This window comes from Ylistrum balloti, unplaced genomic scaffold, assembly GCF_031769215.1.
Source record: "Ylistrum balloti isolate Yb309-2 unplaced genomic scaffold, AGI_CSIRO_Ybal_v1 Utg369640, whole genome shotgun sequence".
Classification (NCBI taxonomy): domain Eukaryota; kingdom Metazoa; phylum Mollusca; class Bivalvia; order Pectinida; family Pectinidae; genus Ylistrum; species Ylistrum balloti.
The window spans coordinates 1,154,578-1,177,827 of NW_026781901.1; the positions used below are offsets into that span (position 1 = coordinate 1,154,578).

The 23,250-nt window shown below is 35.7% G+C and overlaps 1 protein-coding gene across 1 annotated transcript; it reads right to left on the reverse strand.

Moving 5' to 3' along the window:
• LOC132554319 (protein kinase C and casein kinase substrate in neurons protein 1-like) lies at positions 1 to 22,763 on the reverse strand. The gene is made up of 9 exons (XM_060218628.1): positions 22,755 to 22,763; positions 21,942 to 21,962; positions 15,510 to 15,635; positions 14,836 to 14,936; positions 13,080 to 13,200; positions 12,246 to 12,532; positions 11,298 to 11,405; positions 5,525 to 5,682; positions 1 to 5,019 (listed from the first exon to the last, which is right to left on the reverse strand). The coding sequence occupies exons 1-9, from the start codon at positions 22,761 to 22,763 to the stop codon at positions 4,907 to 4,909; spliced, it is 1,044 nt and encodes a 347-aa protein (XP_060074611.1). The 3' UTR covers positions 1 to 4,906.
• Between the last annotated feature and the right edge of the window lie 487 nt (positions 22,764 to 23,250).

Genomic DNA, 23,250 nt, shown 5'->3' on the forward strand with positions numbered 1-23,250 from the left:
TGTCATTAGTATTCTTTATTGCCAATAATGCATGGAATATATTCGTAATTGAATAAATAACTGAACAATCTTTTTTCCCTTCTATATATATATATATATAATGATGATATACATGTATATTAGTACAGAATGTCCGCTACAGTCTCTATATAATTTGTAACAACATATTTTCCATAACAACAAGTAAATGGGTAACTGGCAGGACAATATACAATAAACATGGAACAACGGTAATATTGCATACATTGGTAACATTCCTTACAGTAGTAGCAAGAGGTGAATTCTGTACATCTATCCCCCATCAGGTGACAGTTTCTCAATCAATCTATCCCTTACAACATGCCTAACAAATTTGGCATAAACATGTTACCAAATAACTACAGTAACTAGTAAACAGTATTTTCTTGTCAAAAAAGTCATCTAACTTATGTCTGCCATAACAACCATTTCTAAAATGTGACATATATTCCAATTCAAAGCAGTTTGAAGCTTATATGAGTTGAGAATTTGTTACATTTCTGAAGAAGTTAAGATAATTTTGAAACTGACATAAAATGTGTCAATATCGCTATGTGATCAACACCTGGATCTCAACATGACAGGGGCGATAACTCCAATAGAAGTATTTACAGAAAAAAAAAGTTGAAAAGGGGAAAGCAATAATTCTTATGAATGTGTACTACATGTAAGCTTTGAGCTTCTTTGGAATTCTTTAGACGTAAACAGGTATAATTTTTGCAATAAGCAAAGTAATCTAACCTGCATCAACTATTTTGTAGAATGTTTATCCCTTATCAACAGATCTTGGACATAACTTGAGACAAATCACGCGACAGCGCATGGTTAATGATGACTAATCTTTGCATTATGAAATAAATTTTGAAGTGCCATATCATTAGAAGTCCTGAAGAGCAAAGTCATTGTACAATGAACACATATTTAAAGGTGATACATTCCTAGTTATCTGTTACTTATATCCTGTACTACAGAAATTAATGTTTCCAAAAGTTAAAATCATACAATCAATTAGATCTACACATTGTTCCAATGTCACCTTCCCTTTCAAACCTGAAGTAACACGTCATCAAATCACTTACACATGTGTCTCTTGACAAAAGCATAATTTAAAAGGAAAAAAAAATGTATTTCAAGGTAGCAGAAGCTTACAACTATATGGAATAAAGAAATAACTTTAAAAAAAAGTTCCTTAAGAATGTTGGATGTGAAAAACATCACTGTCTCATACCTAATCAATGGTTAATGTAGCCTACATTCTGTGAAAACCCTTGGGATAACAGAACTTTCCAGTAGCCATTAAGTAGCTTAGCACTATATAAAAAGGGTATCTGGATTTGAAAGAAATAAAGCCAAAATGCCAATGGATAGTGTTTAAATAAAGATTCTGACAGGCTGTCTGAAATATCAGTAGTTTAAGTAATCAACATCAGTATTTAGAAAAATATGTCTTAAATACCACAATAATTGTAGTTCTACAAGCACAGGCAATATAAGTCTAAATACACTACATAGCTACCTTGTTCGAGGATAAGAAGCCCATACCCTAAAAATAAGCCCATTCATCCCATTTACATAAACTAAACAATCATTTAAACTCACTGGCAATATCACTTTATGAAATCCCTTTTCTTTTTCATTGAATTTTCTGTTGCATTGCTTTTCAAACTTAACCAATTCTTTCGAAGCTTGAGAGATACTTTTCAGACTGAAGTCAAATCCTTGACAAAATTACAAAGAATCACTTTTCATAATATTGACGAAATAAAATTTTCCATATCATTTTAACCTCCAAGTTTGAGATTCTACCTAACATCTACTTTAATGCTAACTATAAAGACATGTTTTCATTGAGAAAAGCATTGCGTAGATCAATTTGGATGTCAAGCTCTTGATGTTATTGAAAATACACCAACTTTTGTTAATTTTGAATTTAGAATATTGACTTAGTCTATGTTCCATAACAATACTGTATTTGATTTGAAATCGATGAAAAGGGAGACCACTCTAAGAATAGAGTGAAAACAGAACTGTAATATTACCCTCAAAGTCTCTGGACTGTCTTGACACTGTTAAAGGATATGTCTGAATGCTTGTGCAGCAGTCTTCATGCCTATCCTTAACATAAAAACATGCATTACACTGAACAAAGCCCAGGCTACTAACACAATATGTACCAAGAATGTTATCCCATATTACATGTTGGATCATCAAACATTCTCCTGAAACATTTTCATTCAGATTTTTTCTTTAAATGAACTTTCTCTATAAAACAAATAACTGCTGAAGTAAAGGTACAGTTGAATGGGTTATTTTTCTATAAATGTTTGATAATTTTGCACCTGTACAATATGATCTCAACACCACTATCACAGATCCTAAAATTTCAGGTTCAGAATTTAAAGCAATTCTTCAAAATTTTGTTTTAACTCAGTATGATCTCTTATGTTAATGTTTCATGGGATAACAACAAGGAATTAACTTATCAGTATAGATTTCATACACAACACCTTGTGACTTTAGACCATTAGATTTAAATGTGCTCTAGAAAAATACTGTAAGTCTATCTACAAAATAGAATTCTCTTGTGAAAAACAGTTATTATTTTCATTGTGCTGTAGAATATACATTAGTATGGATATAAACACATTTCAATTGTAATATAAATTCATTATATCTATCAAAATCCAGATTTATCAAAATTTAACCTCAAGCACTGTCAACAAAATTTTTATTATCATGTGATCACAATATTAATGCAAATTAAACAAAAAAATTTTGATAAAGGGAGATTACTCCTGGTACCAGCCCAGGGTGAAAAGCCATCAAAATTTGAAATAAAGTGATATTACAGATAATTTCTAGTATTACATGTATTTGAACATTAAGGATGTGACACAAATCAGAGCCAAGGGTACAAAAATGGTTAAGAGGTAGAAGGAATACTAATGTTGATATGATACAGATTTAACTGTAGTAAGTTATCACTATATACACTATTGGAACAATCTAACATCTCAAAATTCCAACACACAATTTCCTTCTTTTCCTTATTTCAAATGTAATGACAGAAATAAACTCAACTCCACTAAAAAACAATTTGCATCACCCTTTTTTTTAAAATCTTTAATGAATACTTTTAAAAATAACTTTGGCAAGATTCTAATACATGGGAGGGTGCCTGTTCCATATGAGTACAATTTTCTAACATACATATTATTGGTTTATATAATGATATACAGGTATCAATAGAAATATCTAGTTTATTGACAAACACACACTTGCTACACTGCTTTCTGTTTTGATTTTCCTTCACTCCTACAATATCACCATTAACAACATTTGGTGTCAAACTCAATCATTCTTAGTCATTTTTGTGATACATAAAAACTGATAAATGTTTTGATGGAAATAGTACGAAAAGGAATTAAATCATAACTGACTATTTTATACAGCCCGTGGGTTTCCATTATAAATAAGTACAAAGTTGAAGGCTATAAATTCCTTACGTCATGTTAAGCCTCCACATACAGATCTTTTCATACATTGAACATGGAATGGTTAAAAGTCAGATGAACATTGGAGATATATGAGTATTTTACATTTTTTCTATAAATTATCCCGACTTTAAACTAAATTAACTGCTCTTAGGTGCCATTATATCAGAAATGACAAATTCATCTTTTATCAAATAAAAAAAAAAAAAAATCATTTTGTGACAAAAGGAGAAATTGACACATTTGTTATCAGCATTTAGAAAGACATCTTTTTGTTTTAAATTTCATACATGTGGTAAAATTTATCTTTGATTTTTTTTTTTTTGGTCCAAATGGATGAAAACCTTCAAACTTTGTCTTCACACTTTGCTGTGAAGAAACATGAAATGCACATTTTTATTTTCAGTATAAAAACCATGCTTTATTCCTACTAAACATCCTACCTATCACCAGCAAGGCAGTGCAATCTCCAATGGAACAGCCCTACAAAAATAATCTGTCTAATGGCAATGCTCCTCACTATTGCATTTGTACTTCACAGAAGTAACTCATCCTTTCAGTCAGGGCCTGACATTTTATATAACAATTAATCCGTAATGAAAATTTGGTCTGGGGAAAAAAATTGAAGCAATAGTCAAGAAGATATATTTTGTGAATTCCTATTTCCTAAATGTTTAAAACCAGGTACCCAGAGTTTGTGTATGTCTGAGATACTCCCTTTCATCAGAACACAATGGCTGAACTTAGTAATTGGGAAATTTCTGACAAATAAATCAAGATTTTTAAATACCAACAAATGACAGAGTTTCGCATCAAATTGCAATTTTTTAAATGCTTTACAGAAAAATGATTACAGATTAAAAATGTTACATAGTTTTTTTTTAATTAACATAGGATCCAAATCTACGAGAGCTACATGTCTTTGTTTGCCAACTTCTTAAATTTGTTACTGTGAAATTAACTAAATCATTGATCATAATCAAGTGTGCAACCCTTTTATAAATAAGTCATTGTAAGGTAGCATACATCTTTAACTAAATTAGAAGAAACAAACCATGTAGTCAGTAGGGATGTTCTGCATATATATGTCATTTCCTATACACAATTAAATAACCTTTGACAGGACACAGAATTTGTACCAGTAAATACGATGTATATTATTTGTGTATATTTTCGACAAAGAGAAGAAACCTGCTGCTGGAATAGTGGCTTGTTTCAGAGATTTTTCTACAGGGAGTAATGGTCCATTTTGACATCCATGAATCTTGCATAAAACTGTAAATTTTACGTTGTCACATGTACGAGCTCCCCTTTTTCTGAAGGAGTACACATCGATTCACAGGAGTATGTACTTCTGTGATTTATCAAGAGTATGTCCCTGTACAACTTCCACATTATGATACCTCCTTGGCGTACTGCGCTGGGAATAGACCTTCAGAACCATCTGCTTTTCTACCCTTACACCATCCTAACTCATCCTCCATCTTGATTTTGTAGAATCTCTCACCTGGACAAAAATTAAACAATCACAATGGTTGAGATTTCAGTAAGAGCAGTTCCAGAAGTAAATGTGTGGGGGTGTCAGGCAGCAGATGAATTTTTTTTTTTTTGTGGGTTGTTGGGACAACACTAAAATGTATTTTATTTGTGATTTATGCCATTACAAACTGAATTTAATGGATGATTGATTAAATGGCAACCCCCTAAAAAATTAAATGTGGAAATTAAATCATCCATTAGTTCTTTCGAATGCACGATTGTTCCCGACTCAAAAGTTCATGGGAGATAACTTTTTGTTTACTCCTGTGTTGGTCACATGGCTTTAGTTTAGTTTTAGTTAAGCTGACTTGGGCATGTTCATAAAACAAAATCACATCAAAAGATTGTATATGTTTGAGTTTAAAAACCGTCAAGCAAAGTTATGGGAGTGACATCCACTCACTGCCAAGCTCAGTTATGTATCTTTAACATTAATATAGTGACTGATAGTTTCTGTTAGAAGTGATACCCACCTACTGCCAGGCTAAGTTCATCATCATCCTCAGTCTTGGGTATATAGTCATACAACACTTCCATCAGGATGTTACAGTCAGCACCTTCCTCCTCGCCATCATCATCGCCAAATGGGTTGGCGGTTTCCACAGGGTCTGACCTTACAGGCTCAGGGACTCTGACAAAGTAAACATATCAATGACTCCAACAGATAAGTAACCAGCACCTCTCCCTGTATGACTAGAGGCATCAAAAAGACTCATATAACAAACAATACTGCAATATTCTTAAGTATAACAAATTTAAAAGTAAAACAAAAAGTTAATTTGACTAAACCCAGGTCCAACCTTCCTTAGTAACAAAGTCTTGAACATCAATGTTAATATGATTCTATCTTCCAAACACTGTTCCAATTTCCCTAAAGTGGTCCATTATATATATTACTGAATGTGAATTTTCTGTAACCCCTTTCATAGATGTAGCTGATGTTATGAGCAAAATATTGAAATATTTCTAGCAAATCAAACAAGGTCAGTTCAAGGACATATAGCTCAGAAAGCATGTTAAACAGACATCAGACGAGTGATAATCAGTCTAGCATTTGTAAGCTCAACAAAATGTCAGGTCAACAAAAAACATCAAATTGATCGTTATCAATACTCCAAAAGCAAAATAATATGAACAATTTCAGAAGACATGGGTATATAAATATGTATCAGTAAAGAATACAGTATAAACTAGTTTTCAGAAAACCATTAAATTATCCTTTAAAAAAGTTAATTTAGTAATCTAGTAGGCTGGAGGTTATAACACAGCCCAGGTACAGTAGGCAGTCATGCATGAACAGATATATTGACTTAAGGAGTGATGCTACCTCACATTGTTAACATTGATCATCTGATCACTAGACCCTAACAATGTTAACAGTGATCATGTGATCACTAGACCCTCACATTGTCAACAGTGATCTTGTGATCACGAGACCCTCACATTGTCAACAGTGATCTTGTGATCACGAGACCCTAACAATGTTAACAGTGATCATGTGATCACGAGACCCATTGTCACATTCACGAGATCCTCACATTGTCAACAGTGATCATGTGATCACGAGACCCTCACATTGTCAACAGTGATCATGTGATCACGAGACCCTCACATTGTCAACAGTGATCATGTGATCACGAGACCCTCACATTGTCAACAGTGATCATGTGATCACGAGACCCTCACATTGTCAACAGTGATCATGTGATCACGAGACCCTCACATTGTCAACAGTGATCATGTGATCACGAGACCCTCACATTGTCAACAGTGATCTTGTGATCACGAGACCCTCACATTGTCAACAGTGATCTTGTGATCACGAGACCCTCACATTGTCAACAGTGATCATGTGATCACTAGACCCTCACATTGTCAACAGTGATCTTGTGATCACGAGACCCTCACATTGTCAACAGTGATCTTGTGATCACGAGACCCTCACATTGTCAACAGTGATCTTGTGATCACGAGACCCTCACATTGTCAACAGTGATCTTGTGATCACGAGACCCTCACATTGTCAACAGTGATCATGTGATCACGAGACCCTCACATTGTTAACAATGATCATGTGATCACGAGACCCTCACATTGTTAACAATGATCATGTGATCACTAGACCCTCACATTGTCAACAGTGATCTTGTGATCACGAGACCCTCACATTGTCAACAGTGATCTTGTGATCACGAGACCCTCACATTGTCAACAGTGATCTTGTGATCACGAGACCCTCACATTGTCAACAGTGATCTTGTGATCACGAGACCCTCACATTGTCAACAGTGATCATGTGATCACGAGACCCTCACATTGTCAACAGTGATCTTGTGATCACGAGACCCTCACATTGTCAACAGTGATCATGTGATCACGAGACCCTAAAATTCATCATTTCACAAATTTCCTGAAAAGTGATAATGCACTCAAATTTGAATGTGTTAATTTAAGTACATTTACGGTATCTGCAAATCTGAGACAGTTCTGAGACGAAGAGTTAAAAAGAAACAAATGTCAAGTAGGGAACAGTCATGACCACTATATACCAGTATATGGTAAAAGTATATTTCTATCAGGCTGCAAAATATCATATCAATGCTATAGTACAAATCAAGATTATAAGCTTTATAAACTGGATACTCTATAAAACTTCATTATAATGCCTCTTTTTAACATTTTGATAAAATACAAGTATTTTCAGGGTCCTTTTTCATATATATATATATTTTTTTCAATTTTTGGTGTCAAAAAAACTGACCACATCCTTATCTTAGACCATAGCCAAATTCAAATGAACAGCTGTTGTGGCATTACAGTGAGGTTTTACAGTAACACATAGAAGATATTAGATAGATCCAGGCATTCAAATCCAAATAGAATTACACTATGGCTGACATTTTTCTGAGGAAGTTGGCTACTCTAAATGTATGATGTCATGCAAGTTCCTAGAAAGCACAGGATTTCATCTCTTCCCTTGATATGCGAGATAAATTTCATTAAACAGTATATGTACAAGATTATCTCACTTCAGCATGGTATATGACCTCAAGGAAACCACTTAAGACTTTAAAGACCCTCTCCTTATAGACATGAAAAGACACCCTCCCTCTCCTGACAGACATGCAAAGACTTTAAAGACCCTCTCCTTATAGACATGAAAAGACACCCTCCCTCTCCTGACAGACATGCAAAGACTTTAAAGACCCTCTCCTGATAGACATGTAAAGACCCTCTCTCTCCTGATAGACATTTAAAGACCCTCCCTCTCCTGATAGACATGCAAAGACTTTAAAGACCCTCCCTCTCCTGATAGACATGTAAAGACCTTCCCTCTTCTGATAGACATTTAAAGACCCTCCCTGTCCTGATAGACATGTAAAGACTTTAAAGACCCTCCCTCTCCTGACAGACATGTAAAGACCTTCCCTCTCCTGATAGACATGTAAAGACCTTCCCTCTCCTGATAGACATGTAAAGACCTTCCCTCTCCTGACAGACATGTAAAGACTTTAAAGACCCTCTCCTTATAGACATGAAAAGACACCCTCCCTCTCCTGACAGACATGCAAAGACTTTAAAGACCCTCTCCTGATAGACATGTAAAGACCCTCTCTCTCCTGATAGACATTTAAAGACCCTCCCTCTCCTGATAGACATGCAAAGACTTTAAAGACCCTCCCTCTCCTGACAGACATGTAAAGACCTTCCCTCTTCTGATAGACATTTAAAGACCCTCCCTGTCCTGATAGACATGTAAAGACTTTAAAGACCCTCCCTCTCCTGACAGACATGTAAAGACCTTCCCTCTCCTGATAGACATGTAAAGACCTTCCCTCTCCTGATAGACATGTAAAGACCTTCCCTCTCCTGACAGACATGTAAAGACTTTAAAGACCCTCTCTCTCTTGATAGACATGTAAAGTCCCTCCCTCTCCTGATAGACATGTTAAGACTTTCAAGACTTTTTCGTTAAAAACCAGTCAAGAATTTAAAGACCATTTCCTGATAAAGCATAAAAGACTTAAAAGACCCACTCATGATAAATGTTTTATGGTGTCATGGATACACATCATGACTAAAACTTAAGTGACTCTAGACATTTACAAAACTTTTTAAGGCCGGTATTTAGGAGGTGGTGATTGAGTATCCTGGTTCTAACTAAAATCCACAGTATATCTGTATCAACAGGAGTATCATATCTAATGCACAAAAACAATACTCTAACGGTGTTCAAAATTTATAACTTACAATTGACTTTTGAAGAATTCAATGGTTTTTTGACTGTTGAAAATTGAAATCAATATCTCCAGTACAGTTAAATGATTATTTATGGTGTTTTCCGTCACTTCAAGAAAAAAATAGTTTTTGAGATTTACAGTAATATCTGTCATTGAAAGAAATCACATTTTTGCCTAAACTATACAATTGGTTATATGGAAAACTGTTCAGAATCACCTCTGAACAGCTACTGAATTTATTTTGGCACTGAAGTGTTTTTAAGAAAGTATATTTTGATTCCACCAGTATAAAATGCTGCTTTCTGTGCATGAACTAAATCAAAAATGCAATCACATTCAGTAAAGTTGAAATCTTGGAGGAAAATATAAAGGCACTATATGTATTTACAGATGAGCTTCCTTAGATTTTCGACAAGAGATTTTTCAAAGCAAAAAATAACAGGATAAATGTTACTGAATACAAGAGGCCCATGGGCCTTAACGGTCATCTGACAAAAAGCAAGCCAAACCTAGAAAGTGGGTTGAGGTCATTCATTTGAACAAACTTGGTAGCCTCTCCTCCAAGCATCTTACAGGCCCAATATCAGCACTCATGGACTTTTGCTTGTTGAGAAGAAGTCGTTTGTATATTTTAACATATTTGACCCCTGTGACCTTGAAAGTGGGTTGAGGTCATTCATTTGAATAAACTTGGTAGCCTTTCCTCCCAGCATGCTACAGACCCAATATCGGCACTCATAGACTTTTGCTTATTGAGATGAAGTCCTTTGTATATTTTAACATATTTGACCCCTGTGACCTTGAAAGTGGGCCAAGGTCATTCATTTGAACAAACTTTGTAGGGCTCCATGCCAGCATGCTATGGGCCAAGTATTAGCCCCCTAGGCCTTCTAGTATTTGAGAAGAAGTTATTTAAAGATTTTGACATATTTGACCCCTGCGACCTTGAAAGTTGTTCAAGGTCATTCATTTAAATAAACTTGGTAGCCTTTCCTCCCAGCATGCTACAGACCCAATATCGGCACTCATAGACTTTTGCTTATTGAGATGAAGTCCTTTGTATATTTTAACATATTTGACCCCTGTGACCTTGAAAGTGGGCCAAGGTCATTCATTTGAACAAACTTTGTAGGGCTCCATGCCAGCATGCTATGGGCCAAGTATTAGCCCCCTAGGCCTTCTAGTATTTGAGAAGAAGTTATTTAAAGATTTTGACATATTTGACCCCTGTGACCTTGAAAGTTGTTCAAGGTCATTCATTTAAACAAACTTGATAGCCCTTCATCCCAGCATGCCACAGGCACAATATCAGCAATCTGAGCCTTTTGGTTATTGAGAAGAAGTTGTTTAAAGATTTTAACATATTTGACCCCTGTGACCTTTAAAGTGGGTCAAGGTCATTCATTTGAACAAACTTGGTAGTCCTTCATCCCAGCATGTCACAGGCCCAATATCTACACTCTGAGCCTTTTGGTTAATGAGAAGAAGTTGTTTAAAGATTTTAACATATTTGACCCCTGTGACCTTGAAAGTGGGTCAAGGTCATTCATTTGAACAAACTTGGTAGAGCTCCATGCCAGTATCCTCTGTGCCAAGTATTAGCCCCCTAGACCTTCTAGTATTTGAGAAGAAGTCGTTTGAATGAAAAGTTTACGCACGGCGCACGGCGCACGGCGGACGACGACGGACGAAGCATGATGACTATAGGCCATCGGACCCTTCGGGTCAGATGACCTAAAAATTCATGTTGCTAAGCTGTATTATATTCAAACTAGTTGATAATATTTATTTTTTTGATTTAATTTGGCAGGAAAAATAACAATTAGAGGAAAGTTCATCTGTAAGTATCATGTACGCCTTAATCAAACATTCAAGTATGTCTAAAAAACAATCGAAAAATGCAATAATAAAACATCAAGTGTGGGATGTCCAGGTGAGAATAAGAAGCCCATTCAAACAATGCCCTGATGCAATACACAAGTATATATCAGTCTAAACTGGTTACGTTTGTTTGGATGGTGTTTTACTTGAGAGCTGATCTCTTCCAAAATCTTCTTCATCATCATCATCATCTGAACCAAATGGATTTAATTTCTTGTCATAAGACTTTTTCCTGGTAGGTTGAAGTGAAAAAATTGTCATTGCACAGGTGTTACGGACATAATGATTAAGGGAGATATTTCATAAAATGAATTAATGACTATGGAAAAAAAACAAGAAAATCAAAACAACATAACCATCGTAACTGTGTTTCAAAATAAACTTCTTGTAAAGAACAATGACACTACTACAACAGTACACAATCCATCTTATATGTGAAGTACAACACCACTACAAAATTGTACCATCATTAAATGAATAGAGAAAATTTGTAAACCAAAACAGCATCTTTTAACACTACTCACAGACACAGAGAATCTGATATACATACATTGGTATCTGACTCCAAAAGTCAAATGGACTGCAAAAATAACTCAACTTTTGTAAAGCTCATCAATTTTTTTAAAAAAAGAATTATCTCCCCTTGAACAACACACTCATGCATTTCAATCTGAAACAAGTTTGAACTTCTAGGTGGCTTTTCTTTTCAATCAACAATCTACGAGAAAAAAAGATATTGCTAACATTTGTTAGGATGAAATTCCTTTAAATGTACATGTTACTTCAAGCAGAACCATTCAAAGATTATTGAAATAACTGCATATTTTTCTTCTTTTGCTTCAACAAACAAATGAATCTTGCATTTCCTTACTGAAAAAAACCTCATGAATCATAACTCTAACATGTCATAGAAAGTTGAATATATGAATTTTCTTGTCTATCTATGATAGATGAGATAACCGTTCCATTGTATATATTATATTTCCTCAACAACTTTCACCACAACATAATCCCAATGCCACATTTTTTTCTATACAACACTCTTCCCCTCGTACCCCTACTACTACCTCACCTTTCCACTGACCTGCTGCTCATGTCCACCTCCGCGCGAGTCTCCACCACATTACTGTTGTAGCTTGGTTCGGGTTGTGATGGAGTGGGATGGTAGGAATCGCTGTTAGTTGTGGAGGTATTGGAGATGCGTGATGTACGGGGCGATGAGTTGTTGAAGGTGTTGGAGTCTGTTGACGGCTGGTAAACATCTCCCTTATGACGTATACTTGTAATTGTGATGCCGTCACCACCCAGCTGTGATTTCTTCTCCTTCTTGGATATGTTTGCCAGGTCAGGAGCGTATTCCTAAACATATGATATATTTATGTATATTGTAACAAGATAAAATAGGGAAATTCCCATCTAAGAGATTTTACTCCTCACTCAAACACAAACAGTGGTCTTAACCCTTCACACAAACTGATTCCAAACTGTGTCAAACTTACCCATACATATCATAATGATTCTTCTAGAAAGAGTACAGAAGCCCCAAACACAAATCAAAAGGAAATTCCTGGTGACCTAGTTTCCTCTACCTTCATCCAAAAATCTTTAAAGATCTTGCATTAAATAGTACATGTTGCTCCATTTTAGAGATAAAAAAATAGGTCACAGTAACTTTCTACAATGTCTTACCACTGACGCCCACAGACATTCTCTTTATCAAAGATACAGGCCAAAACTGGTGCCATTGGCTCCCCCCAAAATTTTGTTCAATTTTCTTTCCCTTTCCCTGTAGAAGTTGAGCACATACTACTCTAACTTGTTTTCCACATTCTAATTTAGATACAAATGTGTAAAAGAGCGATGACAAATGCATTTGAAACCATAAGATATAAGATGTGATTGGTACCTCAAATGTGGGCCAATTCATGGGCATATCAGCGCCACTCTTCTGTGACCACCAAGCCAAGTCACTGTCTGAGTCTGCCTTACTTATCGTGTCATGTAGATCAGAATATAACTTGGAAAACCTACAAAAAATACACACATGTATATCTAGGTGTCAATTCACATACACCAATATTAGAAGTCTCCCTGTACGCTGAAGACACCTTTTCAAGTATTCATATATATATTGTTATTACAGAGAAACCAACTTCATGTCATTATATCTGTTAATGTCACTTTCTGGTTAATATCACATTTTCTTGAAACACCAATTTTTTCCCTCTATATTCTATGTAATCCAACATCTAATAATATCACTTATTTTCATGTAGGCAACACTTAATATCACTTCAATTTGCCGGCTATCAAAAAAAAAAAAAAAAAAACAGGTTAATCACAGGTAAGCACGGACAGGATATATGGATTGATGCTTGAAGGGTCATAAGTCACATGTGGACACGTTATGTAAATATCGTCACTGCCCTACTGGCCAACTTTTCACATCCTGAACAATAAGATTCACCTGCTTACCTCTATGGTACAGCTAGGTTGAAGGAAATCTATTAGTTTTTTTTTTAACTGGCTAATGCAATCCAAGTGTAAAAAATGGGTTTTAAACCCTTGTCACTTGGAACTTGTCACAATACAACAAAAACTGGAGTGGGTGCCATGCCGCCAAGTTTAGCGACATGCTGCTGAAACTTATTGAAAATAAGTCTTTAGTATGCATACCAGGATCAATAAGGCCTGATGTTACATACGGTTTACTTAACAATATCTCCATCGGTGTCTGCACTATTAATATTACATATTCATATTATTTTTTGTAAGTTACACAAAGCCATTCTTATCATAAGCAAGCATGGCGGTCATTATAGAATTTGACCCGATGACCTACCGATTCCAGGATGCAACAGGCTATTGAAAACTTCCACTATGGCTTCTGAAGCAACCACGAAAGTTCAGAAGATATTATTGTGATTCATGTTAAAAGGTATGATTAATTAAATCTACAAGAATGGTTTTTTTTATTTCAAGCTTAAAATCATCCTGTATGTGGTTGCAGTTCTAGACAATCTATTTCAGTCACAAACATCACTATTTTTTATTTTTTCTTGAAGCATCACACGCTACAGCAACCAAAAATATCAGGGTTTGAGATCATACAGGTCAATTGTGCATCTGATACACTTCAACAAAATGGCCATTCCAAAATACATAACTGTCCTGAATGGACGTCCAGACTATACTCTCCTTTTTTTTTTGATCCTGCCAATGTTACTTTTTTTTTATTCACATATAAGCTGCACGCTCGACTGCCCAGGAAAAAGGCAGCTGGTAAAAACCCGGAAGATACAGTAAAATTATCATAAATGTAACATCTAACATCTAGTACTCAAGGAAAAAGGAAGCAACAACATATTAATTTCCTGATGAAGTGAACTTCACCAGACCTCGTACTTTGAAACAAATGATTAAACACTTTCACTGCCCAAACAGCTGACAATTTACACTAATTTCTCAACACTACGTGGTTGTGCAAAATATCAAGAAATCCAAAAGTTTTCTAAAAATCACTGTCAGAAGAAATCTAACATATCCAGATCATGTGTGAATGATGCTTACTAAAGATTTATAGGCAGAATAGGAAGTTGATATTGTGATTGCATCATAATGCCGTTTTGATTCATAAAGGGAGACAACTCAATATTATTTACCTGGTTTCTGACGACAGGTCTAGACACTCATGAAGAACAAACATAGTTCTCTTGAAGAATTCCATTCTTTCTCTTTCAAAATTTTGACATTTTTCAAAAACCTAGTTTGAAGATACAAAAATACAGTTATCAATACATTACATGATGCATTTATTGATAAGAAACATCAAACATCACCAATATAACATAGGAAAGATGTAAAAGGCTCCTATAGATTGGAGCTATGAGACAAACATCAACAAGGAAGATGAATTGCTGTTCAGTAGTTTACTTTTGTGTGGACAATTTTCTAAATGAAACATATGTCAACTTGTCAATTCTGGTTTCTGATAAATTATCCTAAATAGATCAGCATTCCAAGACTACAGGAATATATTTATTCATTGGAGGTATCCAAATTATCGATAAAAGGAAATTTAATTATTCATGAGAAAAGCATTAACAGTTATTATCTCCCTTGTCTAACACTGTGACTCTATCATATCCTCTGTATACTTTGTGATCTCCCTTATTTATTATCTCCCTTATCTAACACTGTACCTCTATCATATCCTCTATATACTTTGTGATCTCCCTTATTTATTATCTCCCTTGTCTAACATTTTACCTCTATCATATCCTCTATATACTTTGTGATCTCCCTTATTTATTATCTCCCTTGTCTAAGATTTTACCTCTGTCATATCCTCTATATACTTTGCATTGTAACTGTTGAGGTCATTCAGGCAAGCTTCATATTTATCCTTGGACTGTTCTACATCAGCCTGGTATTTCCGTAATTTATCTTGGATCTTTTTTAACTGAAAATACACAAAATAAAAATAATGATGAATGTTTTTTGTTTATTTTTTTAAACCTGAGTCACAGAAATTGTCACCTGTTTAATAGAGCTGTATGAGTATTGCAGAACATTTAAATTTAAATCAATACAACTTAACATTAGCATAGCTTGGCCTGAAAACAACATATTTAAGTAACAATTTACTGAATGTTGATGAAATTAAATAAAAGTGAAAATACTTTGCAAAGTTAGCCTTCCTGGACATTTTAATATATACAACTATTTCAAAAAGAAAATGAATAATACTACAACAACCATGATATAATTTGAGCAATACTTTCTGGCTCCAGCTTTTGATGAAACACAACAGAAAAATGACTAAGCTAAATTTTTAACATCAGCACCAGAGATTTAACCAGACAAGGGTTTATTCAGTGCAAAATGTCACTGAAGCAGAAAATTTCTTTAGGTCTGTTTTATGTTATGCAGGGATGTTAGAAAATGTTGTAATATGTAAATAATCACACAAATATTTTACTACCTAGATAATGGCAGAACCAGATCTACCACTGTCATGTTGAAGTTATGCCTTACCACTCACATGCTGCATACATGTATCACATGACAAAGGGAAAACTTTCCATAAACTTATGAATGGTATACCCATAATATATGTATCCCAGCTTTACCAGTGAAATGCCTGCATCATATGTTTGAATCCTGAACTTTTGTATGTAATTGAGTCTCGTCTTTTCTATGCAGTAAAATTTCTGTTTTAGAATACATACAAGCCTTCTAAGTGATATGAAGACTTTTGAATTGTATGCTACCATCACACTGTGACCTGTGCAAGAATGCACAAAAAAAGGGAGAGACAAACAATAGATTATTCTATATGTATATATATATAGATTTAACCCAATTTAGATAACAGTTATATTTCAGAAAGGCACCCTAAAGTTTTCCCCAGGCTGTTTGTGTTGAATGGCTGTCACAGTATGACATCAATAATCTATATTGTAATTTTGGTCTTTCATTCCATCGGTGGCTTTAAAAATTGTTTTGTACTTATTTCATACATATTTTACTATATTACTGAACGTTTTCACTTTCTTTGAAAAGTTTTAAGAATAACATACATCACACACAGCTCTGGACATGCATAACCCTGATGTAGGCCACACTGCACAACATGCTCACATAAAGTGTGTAAATCATCTCAGGAAGCATTTGTTCTCTACATAAATACCACCCACTGTTTTCTGAGCCCAAAATCCACTAAATTTCACCAACAGCTTATTACTCAGTAGTAAACACACCCCTTTTGGAACAGATTGTCATATTTGAATTTTAACGGCAGCGACATGTCAGACAGATATACAGTGTAAACCAAAAATGATTTAAAAGAGAAAAAAATTTTTTTTTTCCATCTGTTTTCAAATGATCATTTTAAATCTTTATACACATATTTCAATCGATTTTTGTGTTACACTGAATTATGTTCTTAAGCAGTTCATGCTTGGAGTAAATGGATTAAGGATTGACCTACAATAAACCATCCTTTTAATCCCAAAGGTTTAACTGTATCAGAAGAAACAAAGCTACTGTATCATATAAACACTGCTTGATCCGCCCAACACTGTTTGATCCACCCCACACTGATCAGCCCCACACTGTTTGATCCGCCACACACTGTTTGATCCACCCCACACTGATCAGCCCCACACTGTTTGATCTGCCCCACAGTTTGATCCGCCCCACACTGTTCGATCCCCCCCCACAGTGATCAGCCCCACACTGATCTGCCCGAAACTGTTTGATCCGCCCCACACACACTGTTTGATCCACCCCACACTGATCAGCCCCACACTGTTTGATCTGCCCCACAGTTTGATCCGCCCCACACTGTTCGATCCCCCCCCACAGTGATCAGCCCCACACTGATCTGCCCGAAACTGTTTGATCCGCCCCACACACACTGTTTGATCCGCCCCACACTGATCAGCCCCACAGTTTGATCCGTCCCACACTGTTTGATCCGCCCCACACTGTTCGATCCCCCCCACAGTGATCAGCCCCACACTGATCTGCCCAAAACTGTTTGATCCGCCCCACACACACTGTTTGATCCGCCCCACACTGTTTGATCTGCCCCACACTGTTTGATCCTCCCCACACTACTATTACCTTGGAACAGTTCTGTACATGTTCAGATAATACTGTTAGGTAACTTATATACTTGAGCACATCTGAATGGTCTCCTACATTAACAACCAGGTCATTTGTCCTTGGGTCATTTCTCCTAGGGTCATTTGGACATTAGCTGTGAATGAAGGTCGCTTTACAGACCAGGACATTTCCTTATCTATGAATTCAAAGTCTAATGGTTACTTGTGCTTTACTTAATCTGCCTCCTTTTCTAACTGCCTACAGGTCTATAGATTTTTAATTGGGGTATAAATACCTGATCATTTCTAGATCTGAATATCACAGCTAATTTACGATTAAACACACATGTTATAACAAGGGATATTTACTGTGTAGAAATTTTCATCGTTATTCTGGCTACACAGAAATCGCAAATAATGAGTCCATGAATAAAATGATGAAAGAAGGATTGGCGTTCTGTTCTGCAGCAGCCTGTTATGTTTTCATCCATGAAATTATTTCAAAGGATCAAACCATGTAGTCAATGGCATTAAACCATCAATATATTTCCAAAAATGAAAGTACAATGCAATGGTTATTTTCAAGAGGTCTACGTTCTGCTACTTTTGAAAATGAAATGAAATCATGAACCGCTATTTTTGTTATTTTTTGAAAATGAAATGAAAATGTGAAAATAAAATGAAAATGAGATCAATAGAATTACATTTAGTAATTTCACTCATTTGTTTTTACAATGAAAAATTGAACAGAGCTGGACAAAAAAAAGTTTAGGTCTATGTTGTATAAGGAGCCATTTCTAGGACTGCTTCTCCAAAGCATTGCTATGGATACACAGTAATCTATGTAGCAACATCTCTGTCATGATGGCTCTGCAGTTTATTAATAAACCAACTTTTCTAAACATTATTACCACCTGGAGAAACTACTAGATATATTGTAAGAATGAAGTCATCCTAGCCTGGCTTGTATGTCTCAAAGTTAATGGCTACAACTAGTCCGAGGCAGTGAAAACATCACAACACTTTGGTCTCCCTGTTGGTTTGTGTATATCTCTTCTATATACACACTAAGCTGGAAACATACTGCTAAACTTGTAGAGATATACTTTTCTCCCTACAGGGGAAGCCCTGAGTACCAACTATTATTGATTGTTCAGATCTCTTAAAGCTACACACACAAGCGTGCCTGATTACAACCAATAGATTCCATACCAGGAAATCGTTGGTGTTCTCTCTGAAGCAGGAAACATTTCTCCCGAGTTGGATGGCCAAATTGATCAAGTTTCAATCTAGAAATCTAGTATCAGTATAGTTACTGGAGCAGTGTGTACATGTTGGCGATCAATATCCCGTAACTTACACCAACAAGATGAAGACTTACATGGCTCTCCTTACATCCTTTATTGCTGACAGAAAAAACATTTCATTTGGACAAATAAACAAAGTCCTTGTCAATTATTGACAAAAAAGCCTGATATAAGAGTTAAGTGTCAAGTACTGTAAACAAAATTGTCCTTAACTCTATCAACTTGTCCAGATTTTTATATTAAGGAAAACTTTATCAGCACAAGCTTCTCGTTTTTCTCTTCCCTTCTCCGTCCTTCTCTCTTCCCTCTTTTTCACATTCCTTGCCCTCCATCCCATCTCCATCCCTTCTTCACATCCCTTCTCCACCCCTTCTCTCTTCCCACATCTCTTACCCCCTATCCCTTCTCCACCCCTTCTCTCTTCCCACATCTCTTACCCCCTATCCCTTCTCCACCCCTTCTCTCTTCCCACATCTCTTACCCCCTATCCCTTCTCCACCCCTTCTCTCTTCTCTCTTCCCACATCTCTAACCCCCTATCCCTTCTCCACCCCTTCTCTCTTCCCACATCTCTTACCCCCTATCCTATCTCTGCCCTTTCTCTCTTCTCCCTTTCCACATCTCTTACCCCCATCCCTTTTCCACACCTTCTCTCGTTCCCCTTTCCACATCCCTTACCACCCCCTCCCCCATCCTTCCTCCACACCTTCTCTCGTTCCCCTTTCCATATTCCTTATCACCCTCCATCCATTTTTCATCCTTCCTTCTTCCCCCTTTCCACTTCCCTTACCACCCCCTCCCCCCCCCCTCATCCGTTCTCCACACCTCTCTTCCCCCTTTCCACATTCCTTATCACCCCCCATCCCTTCTTCCTCCTTCTTTCCCTTCCCTCATTCCTTACTCATCCCTTCTTCCTCCTTCTTTCTCTTCCCTCATTCCTTACTCTCCATCTCCTGGTCGTGTATTTCCAATACCTCACTACCCACCAGAGAATATTATCCAGGAGACACTACTACAAAATACACCACCTTCATATTCATTCTCACATGTTTATGTGCATTGGTCCTCACAAGTCCCAACATGACATCATTAACAGTCACATAAAAGAGACATTCTTCATCACTCAAATGGCCCGTAAAGAAAATTAGAAGAAAATTTTATTTATCACATGTCGAAACCAAAGTCTTTAAACTCAACTCCAGGGCTCAAATAGCTGTCAGCCTGTCACAGTGCATTAGTGAGCATGTGTTACAGAATTTTTAAACTTCTCCTGGTTGTATTTTCTTTATCATATTAGTTTGGATGTCATCATACTCTGTTTTTTACATGGATGTGCTTACAAATGGCACAAACTTATTCATTTTGGTCATACTGAACTTAAGATTTTTTTCCCCTTGCAAGAACACCAATTTTTTTTATATAAAACCTATAATCTGATCATTTTTCCTTTTCACTGATAAGATCATCCAATCACCAGTAATCCGCTTCAGGACAAGAGATCCCAGAGGGATCTTGGCACCCACCATTATTTTATCTTTACATGTTATTTGAAAGTTGGATCTTTCTCCTTCTCTTCTCTGTTTTTGCTCTTAACGGTAAGACATCTGAACATTCCTTTGCAGAAATAGGGATGATAATCTTTACCTGCCAAATCCAAAATGGCCACCTGTAAGCCATTTTATTTATTCTGATCTGTCTCAAAATCAAATGAGCACAAGGAGAGATCAAAGGGAACATACGTATGAAATTTGAGAGATATCCATTCAGTACTTCTTCAGAAATAGTAATAACAATGTTTACTCAGCACAAAATCCAAGATGGCTGCCTGTTGACTATTTTGTTTTTCTGGTCAATCTGAAAACTCGAACAGGCACAGCTAGGGACCTAAAGGAACCTATATATGAAGTTTGAGAAAAATCTATTGATCAGTGCACAAGAAATAGTGATAACAAACTTTCCAAATCAAAATCCAAAATGGTTGCTTGTCGGCCATTTTGATTTTTCTGATCTGTACCAAAATCAAACAGGCAGAACTAGGGATCAAGGAAAGCATACACAAATTTGAGAAAGATCTATGCTGTAGTTCTAAGAAAATAACAATAACAAACTTTCAAAGTCAAAATCTAAAATGTCGGCCATTTTTTTTCTGATCAGTCCAAAAAATAGATCAGCATAATAATTTGATGACGGTGGGCTAAAAAAGGAAACAATAATTACTCTTCTAGAAATGGCTAATAAGTAAAAATACAATCAACAGGCCCTGAAATCCATGTTTCATCTTAGTCAGTGGGTCCTCTTATTTCAATTAGTCTACACAATGTGACTTTCATTTACTCTGATATATCTAACAGAAAATTGTTTTGGTGTTAAATGTTATTTACTTCAATTTGTCTCAATTCTAAAAATAAAATTGATCACAGATGAGTTGTGTCAAAAGTTCACGAACTGCATAAAGTAACTGAATAGGTTTGAAGTTCATTATCATAAATAAAATATCAGAACAATGTAGCAAATGCATTCCCAAAGATTGGTGTGGTAAGATTTCAAAATAGCAGCAACAATTCAAACTACAAAATTCAGGACAAACAAATAAACATTAAATAAATCCTTAATGAATGATTCAACAAAAATCAACACCTGTGAAAATGATTACACAGAAAAAAGCCATGCATCATAAAATGTAAATAATTATCAATTCTGTTATTTTTCAGTTGCACTTCAAAAAATTTTCTTGAAGAGCTTGAAGCTTTAAAGAAACAACAGTTGAAAGTTGAACTGATACTGACTGTGTATGCCGATTACTTTTGTTTTCCAGTAATGCATGCTGGCTGGAAATAAACAATCTACTTACACTGTGGTTGTCTATTGTTTTCTAAAAGTATACAAAGCAAAAGGTATTTTAAATTAATAATTATATAAAAAAATATACAACACTTTACTGTCTCTGTATTAGTTCTTGGTCTGGATTAATGGAAATAGATCAACATTTACAAAAACTTCAGGTGATAAAATAAAAATATATTCAGTCATTTCCACATAATTTGCTAAGAATTCCCTTTCAAATATTGCATCTCTGTAAGAGTTCACTAATACATGGCGATACAAAATCACAGGTAAATGTGATTTGTGATATACATACAGGGAATGACTTGGAGTGATAATAAGGTTTGATTACTTCTGGATCAACAGTCAGTGTCATTTAGAAGCACGGACTCCTCATAGTAGCCGATGAATACCTCACTGAACAACATACAGGAGGCCCATCATATACCAAATAGACATTTGGGATCAAGCAACTTACCCGAGGATAGATGGGAAACAAACAACAACAGTCAGACAACACGTCTAACACCTTCACTAATGGTATATTACATCTGTTTATTCCTCGGAGGTCCTTGAGTGATAATTAATGTTACAGGTATACTGTATCAGTTTATTCCTCCGAGATCCAGGAGTGATAATAATTGTTACAGGTATACTGTATCAGTTTATTCCTCCGAGATCCAGGAGTGATAATTATTGTTACAGGTATACTGTACCTGTTTCTTCCTCCGAGATCCAGGAGTGATAATAATTGTTACAGGTATACTGTATCTGTTTATTCCTGCGAGAATGTTCTCTGGTCAGAAAACCATTCCTTTTCCTGATATTGGTGACCTTTTACCTCTGTCATATTTTCATCATTTTGAGGAAGTAAAATATACATGAAGTGTGATTGTTATCACTTTTATGTTTGATCCGAATCAGAAAACAATTAATTCAAGGGAAAGAACTCTACACAAGTCATAGAATAAGGTTTTTCTACTGAAATAAACATTAAAATTTTTGGCAATGTTGATCAAAACTGCACAAATTCAGCAAATTTGTATAGCCAAATGTCTGAAAGCTCCACCCAATTTCTCAGTAAATTACAGTCCTAAGATTTTCTGGCCAGGTTTAATACAGCCATTCACACATAAATACACAATCAAATCTGGCATCTACTCAGATTTCAATTCCTTTTTATAAAGCTAATGTTAAGCTGAGGCCGTTCCTCACCGATAATGTCACATAGTGTATCAAAGCATTCACTTATTGTTCACCTGGTCATTCAGTGGCATGGCCTTACCGAAGTGGTCAGTTTGAATTATGTGGTAAAGAAAAATACCTTAATGGTCAAG